The 12,693-nt window shown below is 40.0% G+C and overlaps 1 protein-coding gene across 1 annotated transcript in view; it reads left to right on the top strand.

Annotated features, from left to right (window-relative positions):
- Positions 1 to 12,430, top strand: part of LOC120543309 (interleukin-17 receptor D-like) — a 39,513-nt gene extending 27,083 nt beyond the window's left edge. The window contains exons 8-11 of the mRNA XM_039776344.1: positions 247 to 307; positions 3,881 to 3,985; positions 10,415 to 10,599; positions 11,428 to 12,430. Coding sequence (XP_039632278.1) covers positions 247 to 307; positions 3,881 to 3,985; positions 10,415 to 10,599; positions 11,428 to 11,901 — 825 coding nt within the window. The 3' untranslated portion in view covers positions 11,902 to 12,430. The remainder of the gene's footprint in view (positions 1 to 246; positions 308 to 3,880; positions 3,986 to 10,414; positions 10,600 to 11,427) is intronic.
- Positions 12,431 to 12,693: the final 263 nt, after the last annotated feature.

A 12,693-nucleotide genomic window follows, 5' to 3' on the forward strand; every position in this document is an offset into this window, starting at 1 on the left:
GAATGTGTATGTTGAAGGTACTACATATCTAAGAAATGATGCTCAGCAGTGCTCATTTACCATTGAAGACAAATATTGGGGACACCTAGGAATGAAACGCGAAATCTTTGGAGATCATCTAATGAGTTACCAGGACACTCGAAAAGCTGATGAAAACTGGGATATGTGGGATCCTCGGTCTATCATGCACATATACCATCAATTGACATGAGATTTGAAAATAAACTTGGACTGTTTCACCCACAGGTGTCTTCTGACTTAACTGATTCACCTAGTAAAGAGGTCTACTATGTCTTTCCAGAGACAGGTAAGCAGGAAATATATGCTACAAATTCTTACTCTTGCTTACATAACATTTCTCAGATCAAGCACCATCTTAAAGGATCTAAAAATAAAAAAGATCAGAAAGTGTGCCTGCGGAGAGATCTAATCATGTGGAGGATTTGAAGGCACAAAGCGCATATCATCTCAAACTGGTTCCAGTTTACTTCAGTCACATGCACAATCCCTGGATCTCTCATCTAATACAGCTCATCTGGGATAAGGTGGAATATTAGGTTCACAGCATGAATGTTTGGCTGAAAACTCTATACAGTTAGTATGAAACAAAATCCAAAAGTGAAAACTGAGTATCTTATATATAAATGTCTACACATGGAAGTGTGTGTGTCTGTCCGGCCTGGAAGTGAGAGGTGGTGTCGGGGTAAGGGCTCCACCTCCGAGGATACACAAGCAAGGCCAGCATGTCGGCAGAAGGAAACCTCAGAAGAAAGACAGTCGCTTAGCTGCTAATGCACAAGCAATGCAAGCACGTTGGCAACACGAAACCTCCTAGGAGAGAGATGCCCAAAGTAGTTCTTTCCAATTACCTGACCTCTCTCTACATTTTAATTTTTTTTTGACGATTTCAATATTTTTTAGGACCCCAGACTTTTTACAGCATGTGCTTACACAGCTCGCTTTGCTCGCACACCCCCTTCACCCCCCCATGGGGTGCACTAAATGCCAGCCACTTCACATCTCTGCCTCTCACATTGTAGAGGGGGGCTGAATGCACACTAAGGAGATGTGGTCACTCCTCTGAAAACCCCATCAAAAATGGTGATACAATTAGAAACAAATACATTTTGTTTTCCAAAACATGGACATTTCTAAGTGACTCTATAATTTTGAACGCTTGCACTAATATGCACATATATATATATATATATATTGTAACAAGGCGCTATATAGGCACTTTTTATTTTTCTTCACCTGTGGGACAAGTCTTCCCCATGACCCCCACAGGCACAATACATTTCCAAACAGACCAAACACCAACACACAAGCACAAATACTCTTCTTTGGCACCACCACTCCTCCTCCAAGCTTCGTCCTCCACCTCCTCCCGACTGGCTTTTGAGTGGTGGCTGCTGGCCCCTTTTATAGTCCACCAGGAAGTGTGCCAGGTGGTTGACTGCCGAGTTCCGGCTGCAATTCCAGGTGTGGTGAATACCCTGCCCATACGAGCTCAGGAGTCTCAGCTACATTACCCCTATTGGTACCTGCGGGACCCAAAAGGGCTGTACCGAACTCCAATTACCATGGAGCCCTGTGGGAAACTGAGGCACTAGCGTCGTAGCATCCAGGGGGAGATATTGCACAGTCCATGGTGGCTCCTCTCCTCCTGAACATATAGCGAAGGGGCATGGACCCCGGCCATCCGCCACAATATATATATATATATGTATATATACAAGGTAAGTCAAAATTATGTTAACATTTGAATGGCGGAAACAATTTTTTCACAAAAGATACTTCATATGTTCAAGATGATTTACAGGAATATCTCAACCTGTTCGCCATCATGTTCAATACATGTACCATATGTGGCACATAAATTGTCCGCAAAAATTGTATATTAGTATATACATAGCAGTACCATTAGTGTTAACATAATTTGACTCACCCTATATATATATATATATATAACAGTATATAGTAATAAGACGCAGGAAACATTATAGAATTGATGCACCATAGTGATCCCCATATAGGCCTATATGGCCAAAAAAAAAGAGGAAAAACATTTGAGTGCAACTGAGAACCTTCTTCAGACTGCCCCAGGACGGTGCTGGAGCCAATTAATGACGTCTGCAACCCAGAAGGGGCGGGTTCAGGAGGGTGAAAAGCGGAAGTGATGTCAGAGATGAAGGAGCTGTCAATCATCCTTTCTGCAGAGGGGAGAAGAGAGAAGGCATTAGACAAACAGCACCACCCTCTGGCTCGGAGTATAACAGCTATTAAATTAACTGAGGTTGCCTCCCAGCCTTTATATATGTTTGTTCTGTGGTGACTGTCTCACTTTTTCCTGATTCTGTTTGTGTAAAAAGGTGACAGAGGCATCTCAGAGACCAGAACAGCAGTTTAAGCACCAACTACCATAGCTGCTGTTATCCAGAGGATAATTAGAGGAGAAACCACTGAAAAAGAAAGACTGTTAAACTAAACAAAAAGGTACACATAGAGACTTCACTGGACCACTCCACTGGAACACACTCAGCACTCCTTTGTCCGGATCTCTTAGTTTTTGCACACTTTTGGGTGTTACTCCACACTTCGGTCTTTTGAAATCTCATGTGGTGAGCCACTCTGGCCATTATCACATGCATCACCCAAGATTTAGAAATGAAACAATCATATTGCTTCTACTTACACAGTGTCCTGTGCACCTCATGTTTCTCCTGTGAGGCTGCACTATCTGTCACCCACTCGACACTCACTTGTTGGCTTTTTTCCGCTTCAAGTCCAAGTACCAGATTTTCCTTTTAGGCTAAGAGAGGTGCCCACTAGGAGACTGGGAAGTAAAGAAGGACAGGAGTGAAGCTTAAGTCTGCTAGACTCTTATTGTGTGCAACGCAAACAAATAATTTGTTACTTTCTTGCTACCCATCACTAAACTAATGGATGCACTCTAGGTAGCCGCTATTGTAATGTCATTGGTGCTTTATAAGTTTGAATCCAAATGCAGCATTTACTACAATTATGCTACACACTGACTAATAGATGTATAAGTACAATAGATAGCTCCTGTTTGAAACTGTTGCCAACTTCTGCTTTGGTCGTAAATGAAGATGATAACCTTTTCAGCTGGATGTCTGTTTGCATGAAAGTTCAATCTTTTGGGTATTAAGGTTGGTCCACCAAGGCTTGCAAAGATATCTTTGGCTGACCAGGCCAAAGATGAGTCACATGTGAGTCTGTGGGAGGCTAACAAGATGTCACCTTATCTTGATTAACATTGTTCTGATCAGAGGCGGACAGCGGCATTAGTTCCTGGTGCTGGATCTCCTCACATTCCTTGAGAGGCCCTTTGCAGGAATTCCAGTCACTTAGCCTTCCCTTATTCTAGTATTATATAAAAAATCTTAACACTTCTTTTATATTTATATATTTGCACAGTGCTTTAGAATAATAATTACCATGGAAAGGCACTATAAAAAATAAATCTAATTTGTTAGTCTGATCTCTGAGTTCAGCAGCACCTGTAATGCATTTGAGTAAGTCTCCTATTACATTTGCTTTAAGATTCTGGTATGGCCGTCCCTATTTTTATTACATTTTTTTTAACTGCTAAGGCTTTTTGTGTTATATAAATTTTAAAAAAAGAAATGGGCTCTGCCAGTAACCTAGCTGTGCCACTGAAATGTTTTACAAGATTTTCTCAAGTGATTATTGTTATTGTTTTCTTTTTATTGGAGTAATAATGACAAGGGCCAGGACCACAGTCTATTAAATTTTTTGCCATCATGCATTTTTTTAGTTATTACTTGGCACATTAATATGAAATTTTAAAACACATTTAGTGTAAATAATTGTGTCTTGTTTTATTTTATTCCAGAGAGTGTCCCTAAAGTTGTGTTTATAGTGGCTCCCCTACTGGTCATGGTGACTGGAGTTGCCCTGGGGTTTACTATTGTATTTGTGAGCTCTGCCAAGAAGAAAGGTATGTTCACTGCCAAAAAGAGACGTATTTGTATTGAGTGAGATGTTATCTAGTGGTGAGTATAGTCTTCAGTTACACAGTATGATCCAGGATACAAGCGGAGCATGGTGTCGGTGTGAGAGGGAGCTCACAGAAGTGTCTTATTCATACCAACAGCCTTCTTGTTCAGAACTGGCATCATACTGGGTTATGAAGCCGTTGTCACCCAGCAGTCACTAATCAGTCCCCCTTAGTCTTTTGTCCACAATATGCCCTGTCATATTAGATGGGGGTTGTTGTCTTAACTAATAAGTGGTATTTTTGAGCCTAAACTAACAGTTTAAGTGTCCCACGATTCTATGTGAAAAACAATGTTAGATCCTAGCTGTGCTCAGCCTTAATGTTTGTAGTGAACCATGTCTCTTTTATATGACATTTGGTATGGGATTTGTAAAAGCAGTGTTTCTGTTTTTTGATGCACCATCTGTTGGAATGACAAATGAAATTCATATGTCTCTGTTATATGCCATTTTCTATATGCATTTTATAAAAGCAGAGTTAATGTTTGTTATGTGCCTTCTACTAGAATGACAAATGCAACGCATTTTGCTACTACAAATGTTTGTGATAATCCACCTTTTGGGATGACAGATTCATAGCAACTGACACTTATCCATTTATTTAGGCCGATCTTTAATAGAATAATAAAACAAGCCAAACTAAGTCTTTCAAAGTTACTTAATTCACACATCTTGCGACGCACTTGGAAACATCATCAGTGATTATACCTGGGGTCATAGGGTGATTTGGGTCTTTCCACAATCATACCCCCTTGCCCAGGTGACCTGGAGCTGGAGCTGATTAGGTCCTGACTTGTGACCAAGCAGCACCTGTTGTCCACTGATCCCCCTGACGTGATGCACAGCCATCTTGACACATTTTCTCTGCTGCCTCAATGATGTTCTTTGTCATATTTCAGCCATGGTTCCTCCCTGGCTGGCATTCTGAGCTCTCATTTATGATGATTTGTTCATTTTTTATGTGAAGTTTGTCTATTATTTAGTTTCTATAAGTCCAAGTATCTTCTGTTATGTTCCTTGTGTTCTGTGGGTGGTCCCCCAAGAGGTGGATCCATCTGCCCATCACCACAAGGAACTGCCCTCAGCCCTATAAAAGCTGAGGATAACTCACAGTACCTCCTGGTTCATTGAATGCACTTGTGGTGTGGTGAGTTCTCTAGGGTTTATTCTGTGCTTTCATATTATTGGAATTGGAATTGCTCTGTTTTCAACCATTCTTTGATTTGTGCATCAGGACTTCTTTACCTCTGGAATGCCTTTTCCTTTTCAGTCACTCCTTTTGACTTGTGTGCCCCTTAGAGTTTTTTTTTTGTAAGAAAGTATGTGTCACTCCCACCCCTGTAGATGACTTTGGATGGACTGGATAAATAGATTGAGTGGATCAGAAACCTGATATGAAACAGCTCAACTTCCCAAACCACTCAGTCCATTTCTTGTGTCCACCTAGTCTCTGCTCCTTGCTGTGGAATCCCCTGCATCATATTGTATTTTAGTTCCTCCATACTTGAATACACCTCCTTCTGGAATAGATGTTATTGCCTCAAACCTAATCTTACTAATTCCTGTCACTGATCCCACCATCGGACTGAGGTGTACTCGTAACTCACCCTGGACAGCTGTGTCCTGTACCCTCCACTTCCTCGTAGCCCTAACCTCAATGCCAGCCATGGTAACTTTTGTGTCTGAGAAGTTGCTGTAGCACCTCTCTCACATTAGGTACCATGAACTGCTGAAAGGAAGCTTAATCTTACTGCTTTAATTAATGTTTGTGGTGATCTCCAAATAGCAGGATATGCTTAAATGATCCTGAGTAACTGACACACTAGGATTAATCCATCCTACATTTTCTGTATCTTTTAGTAAGCCCTATTGGTGACAAATTCGAGTTAAAAAATTATCTTAATGATCAGATGAACAGAGAAGAGATTGGGAATTACAGCTCTCTGTCAGCTGCATCAACAACTTGACACAAAGCAAAGTGACAGCTGCAAGCAAGCATAAAGTTCATACAAGTAATTTTTTAGGATAATTCTGTCCAATTTATGGTATTTTATTATATCTTTTAAACTATTTGTTGCCAGCCCTTCTAGTGAAAAAGTCTCCAAAATGCAATAATAATGAAGTACAAGGTACGAGCAGCAGACACAGATTACTAAGCAAAGCCATGGTAATAAAGGTAATAAATATGTAACGGTATCAGATTAGATAGATAGATAGATAGCTAGATAGACAGACAGACAGACAGACAGACAGATAGATAGATAGATAGATAGATAGATAGATAGATAGATAGATAGATAGATAGATAGATAGATACTTTATTAATCCCAAGGGGAAATTCACATACTCCAGCAGCTGCATGCTGATAATAAACAATATTAACTTAAAGAGTGATAAAAATGAAGATAAAACAGACAATAACTTTGTATGATGTTTATTATAGGTATTATACTGTAGGTAGATATTTATAGGTCTGTACCCTCTGCACACAGTCACCTCTGATAATTACGGGATCCGTGAGGGGCCTAGGCCTCCTAAAATCCTCCACCAGCTCCTTGGTTTTGCTGGTGTTCAGGTGTAAGTGGTTTGAGTCGCACCATTTAACAAAGTCCTTGATTAGGTTCCTATACTCCTCCTCCTGCCCACTCCTCATGCAGCCCACAATAGCAGTGTCATCAGCGAACTTTTGCAAGTGGCAGGACTCCGAGTTGTATTGGAAGTCTGATGTATTTAGATTGAACAGGACCGGAGAAAGTACAGTCCCCTGTGGCGCTCCTGTGTTGCTGACCACAATGTCAGACCTGCAGTTCCCGAGATGCACATATTGAGGTCTGTCTGTAAGACAGTCCACGATTCATGCCCACAGGTCCATGCCCTTCCATCTCTGTCAGCTTGTCCCTAAGAAGCAGAGGTTGGATGGTGTTGAAGGCAACTAGAGAAGTCCAGAAACATAATTCTTACAACACCACTGCCTCTGTCCAAGTGGAAGAGGGATCGGTGTAGCATATAGATGATGGCATCCTCTGCTCCCATCTTTTCCTGGTATGCGAACTGCAGAGGGCCGAGGGTGTGGTGGACCTGTGGCCTCAGGTGGTGAAGCAGCAGCCGCTCCATGGCCTTCATCACATGTGACATCAGAACAACAGGCCGGAAGTCATTCAGCTCACTAGGATGTGACATTAAAGACAGAGGAAGGAAATTTTAAAGTACCACAAAATTCAAATAACTAAGCTATAGAATAAGAGCTTTCAGCTTTTAGTATTGCCTTTTTGCATTATTTTATACACTGCAATTATTATTTATGTCATTTTATTTATGAAAAATGTAATATATTTATCTTATATGTACAAAATGTCACATCTTTCTGATGAGGAGGAGGATTAAAAGAAGTGAAAAAAGGAGCCTTCAGGGAGTTCACCATCTTCAGTTTAGCTGACAGTTTATTTGCTTCATCCAGCGCTAACAAAGCTAAATACTCAACAAAGTTTCCAGAGGCAGCAGGGCAGCATGTTGGCAAAAGCATCAAGAGTTTAATAAATGGAGAGAAGCCAATAGTCATGGACAAAGCCTGATTGTTGCACAGGCATCTGAAGGGAGACAATGCAAAGTTCACCCACAAATATGCCTAGGAGCAAATTGTTAGGAATCCATTAAAGTCATGTTTGTTTCCTTTAAAATTAATGTGGTTTATTTATTTTAATGTTATTTTGGTCATATCATCTTCTCACTGTTAAAGGATAAGTTCAGTATTTTCAAGTCAAAGTTTTCTCTTCATCAAAATGCTATACTGTATGCAGTTGCTGTTTGAAATTGTGTTCCGAAGACCAAAGTTTCTTATAAATTTTAAGAAATACCTTGTCCACACTGGTGTTTTACACTGAAATGAACAAGGGTTGTGCACAGCCCAAAAATTCAAGCCTCAAAACTTACCGAATATGTTCATTTGTCAGGCCAAGACCGCTGTTGCACGTTGACCCATGTCTTGCATGTTTGGGCCTGGCCAGTACTTGTATGGGAAACCAACTAGGAAAATCTTGGGTTGCTGCTGGAGTAGGTGTTGGTGAGCCAAGCAGGGGGCACTTACCATGTGGTCTGAATGTGGATCCCAATGCCCCAGTGCAGTGATGGGGGGACACTGTGCTGTAAAGTGGTGCCCTCCTTCAGATGAGGTGTATAAAGAGCAGCATGTATCCCAATGTCCAGGATAAATTTCCCTCTGTGGCGTAGTCATTCTGGCCCCCTAATCATCCCCTGTCTCTTATTGGCTAACTGTCTCACACCCCTTCACCACTTAACAGCTAATGTGTGGTGAGGGTACTGGCGTAAAAATGGCTGCCGTCGAATAATCCAGGTGGGTGCTAAACATTAGTGGTTGATGAAGTGGATCTCCATTTTTGAACAAAAAAAACACCAATATTATTAGATTCAGCAATTTTAAAAGAACAGCCTCTGTTGTCTTCTGCAAGAACATTTCAGTTTACTCTCAAAAGATCTAGCACAGTAAATTGTTCATATCACTTGGTAGGTTTAGTTTTGATTAACTTCCATGTTTATGTGAGGACTCACACAAGCAAACAGAACCTTACCTTGAGAAAAATGGCATAAGAAATATATGATAAAATGATTATTCCCAGATCCCTTTTGTTGTCACAAACCTGCATTGGAAACATCAAAGAGATGTTTTCTTTAATCAAAACTCAAACAGGGAGTATTCGGTAAGTTTTAAGGCTTTTGTTTTCTGGCTGTCCTCAAGCCTTGCTGTCTCCAATGTAGAACACCAATGTGGGTAAGATAGTCTCTCTATTATAAAAAAATATCTGGAAAAAAATCTTGGAAGGAGACGTGATGTGATTTTCATGGAGAGACACTTATACTTCCCGCGAAGAATGTTGGAACAGTACACATGCAGAGCAGGTTAGAGATAATGGAAGTACAAAAATTCGAAAGTCTCAAAAAAATAGGATAGTAAACATCGCATTAGCGCAAACAAATGGAAATTATTACTCGGTGAAATAATGGAACAGCGAAAAGAGATTGAATATATTGTTGGGATTTAAACTTTAAGTTGCAGACTTGTAGATCATCTAATTCATGTTGGCAGCGAGAATTAAAAGATTCCAAAAACATGGGTGCTGTATGAAGTCCCGTGAGACGAAGACTTTTAACATGAGATTCTTTCAAGTCATGCCATACTTACAACTATTTTCAAACAAAGACCAAAGGTCATCTAACGTCAGTCGTGTGAATGCTTTTGTCAGACGCACTTCCTGCACTCTCAGATCTTATAAATTTTATCAGGACAATCATTTTATATACGTTCTAGATGACATGTCAATGACTAAGTGAAGAAGAAAGAGCATGGACAAACATTTGAAAAAGTCATTTTATTTGTTAGAGAGAAAGAAATGATATTCACTCACAGGCAGTTATACATTGCGTTGTCAAAATGTAAGTCCAAACACGGAATCAAAATTCAATGCAATCTTGAAGAAAAGTTAATTCCAAATATTGTTTTAAAGTAAAAGTGAAAATAATGCACATGTAACAATTCCTATGAATATAGCAATCTCTTAAACTTGTATATCCGGTTAACCAAACCCGGGGGTGGGCTAGCGAAGCAAGCAGGGGCAAAGCCGCCTAGTTTTTAAAATTTAGAGAAAATGCTGAACTTAGAAACTTCATTTTGCATGACAAAGGCAACTATAGCAAGTTTGTGAAGAAATAGCTTTGACGTGAAAAACATCAAACTGTAAGTATGAAAACTTAAAAGAAGGAAAATGAACAGGAAACAAAAAGATAGTATTTTGGGAAAGGCCAACAAAGGAATCAAACTTGGTCAATAAGCAAAACACATGGGAAAATCAATCGTCATACACATGCCAAATAAAACAGGAATATGTGTAAACCAAAAAAAAAACCCAAAATCTGATTATAAAACCTGATGTAGGCACATTTCTATGCCGTTTACTTTTTATAAAAATGTGCATATGTCACTGTGCTTCAAATACACCCAAGAACCCGGACAGGGCTACGTTTCCGGACTCCAATTCCCATGCCACCCTGTGGTTGTCTTAAATGGATTCAGCCTTGAGTAACATTGCCACCTGCCATGTCAGGGAATGAACTACTCCCGGTACCAATGATCACCCAGTCATTCCTTTACTCTTCTGTCCCAGTTAGAATGAAGATTGTCAGGCATTCCTGCTGCCTGGCCAGGCAAGAAATCGTCCTCCACCCTGACCAGGATGTCTGTCCTTCCTCCATGGCACTTATACTATGTCACAAAATAAAAAAAAAGATGTGAAGGCTAATATAAGAGGAGCTGCTGTTTATAAAGTGGCAGTTACTCATTCCTGTGTCCTGGTTCTAGTTGCAGGTGGTCTGAATAAAGGTGAAGAATCTTTTGGCAGCTGCTTACGTGATCCTCAGTGTCAGACAAAGCCATTAAGGTTTGCTCCTCATGTATTCTTATGCTACTCCAGCTGTGAGGGTCCAGCACACACCCATCTGGTCCTGGCCTTTGCTCACTATCTCCAGCAGCACTGTTCCTGCCAGGTAAGGATGAATGCAGATCTATCTGTCTATCCAGATCAGTTGTGGTGAAATCTCGTTGTTTCTCAGCACAAAATTGTTTATATGGAGAATAAACCCACTGGTAATGTCCATTTTTAAGCCCACACAGATTTTTCTTTAATGGTTAGGGAGGATTTTAAAGCATCAGTCCTCAAATGAGTGAAACAAAATAAGGATGACAGTTTCAACAACAAGACATGTAAAATGTTACTAGAATATATTGGTAGGCATGAGAGTGTATGGAAGCACACTAGTGCAGGTGCCTTAGGGATGAGGGTTCAAATCTTGTAGAGGCCAGTTTTTGTGGGTTTTCCTTTTAATTTGATACAATACATTCCTCTCGCATCCCAAAGATATATGAGTGTTCTAGAATGGTTGGCACCTACAGTAGATCTGATTCTAATGGAAATGGCTTCAATTCCTCAACAGCTTCAAAAGAATAAAAAACTAGAAATATGCTGACCTAGTAGTGTGGCAGTGTTTTGAACCCCAAGTTCAGGGGTCACCTATCGTTGCATTTCTCATTTTTTTCAGAATATTTGCTTCTGATTGCCTCATGCATTTGTTTATGTTGATGAACTACTCTAAATTTCCCTGTTATGGCCGAGAGTTTGGCTCCCATGATACTCTATTCTTGGATAGCTCCTAACTTGTGACGGAACAGCCACTGCATGGAGGTATAGACAGTTTCAAAATGAAATCATTGATAAACCCAGAAACGAATGCAGGAACTGAACATGACCATGTAAAAAAGCATCTCATTAAACAGGCATGTTTATACTGACCATTCCATTTCCGTTTCTGTTCTAGGTGACTTTGGATCTTTGGGAGGAGCTTGTCATTGCTCGTGAAGGCCATGTTTCCTGGATGAGCAGCCACATTGAGTCATGTGATTTTGTCATCATCATTTGCTCCAAAACACTCAAGAACCTTGTTGACACGAAATCTTCAGTGGAGGTTGACTTTAGGAATTCATTTGTGGCTTCCGTATCTCTAGTGGGTGAAATATTAGGACAAGCTCTCATTTTCAAGAGAGACATCTCAAAGTTCATAGTGGTGTCATTTCAAGAAGACATTCACCTTCAGATTCCCAATGTCTTGCAATTGGCAACTAAATACAAACTTATGGAGGATTTTCCCAAACTCTTCTCTCACCTTCATTCTCTTGAACTTCTCCAGCCTGGTCTTCTACTTCATGTTAGCAACATTAATCAAGATGACTATTTCATGGTGAATTCTGGTTACCTTTTATATTGTGCCATTAAGAAATCATATTTGTCATAGTAAAATTATTAGAATTGGACATTTTCTGACCACATATGACAACCGTCTCCTGAGAATGCCTGTACAACATCACTGCGTTTCCATGTCCAGAAGTGTCACCAGGTATGTTGAGGATCACACATGTGTAAGTTATTTTAATGTTCTGATTAGAGCCTGCAGCACACCAATGGGCGACTGGCACTAAGAGTAATAGTTCATGAAGTGTTTTGGACTGACAACCAAATTGCCAAAATAAAAGACATGGAGGAAGATCTATAGCCAACAGTTTCTTATTGGAAATGTCCTATTATAGTGATCATATTTTTTTGCACATGTAATGATGTAAAAAATAATTAAATTCCAAGCTAATGTTAATTGATTTGCATTTCAAAATCACAGATTTCAGATATGTGGAAGTTCATTTAGAATCATAGAAGTCAAACAACATCTGGATTGTTACAAAGAAGTAAAAACAGTAGTTGATAATTGTATTATTGTGGTATTTCCCTCCACTTGCCCTTTTGCCTGTTTCCTCAAGGGTAAGTGTTCTCGTCAAGTTCGTTATCGGGTTGGTCTACTGTTGCACTTTAAGATGAACACACACACACAGACCCTAACCACAACAGTGCTCCATGAATGACACACACACACGCTGATTAACCCTTAGCACTTTAAACCACACAAGTGCTATAGGAATAAAAGCCTGTCATTCAGCACTTCAAGAGACTTACTTATTTTCGGCACGAACAACAATACGATGTTTTAGTGATATCTCAGACCTAAATATTACTTTTGGTCTACAAGAATACATTT

The sequence above is a fragment of the Polypterus senegalus genome, chromosome 13 (genome assembly GCF_016835505.1).
Source record: "Polypterus senegalus isolate Bchr_013 chromosome 13, ASM1683550v1, whole genome shotgun sequence".
In the NCBI taxonomy this organism is placed as follows: domain Eukaryota; kingdom Metazoa; phylum Chordata; class Cladistia; order Polypteriformes; family Polypteridae; genus Polypterus; species Polypterus senegalus.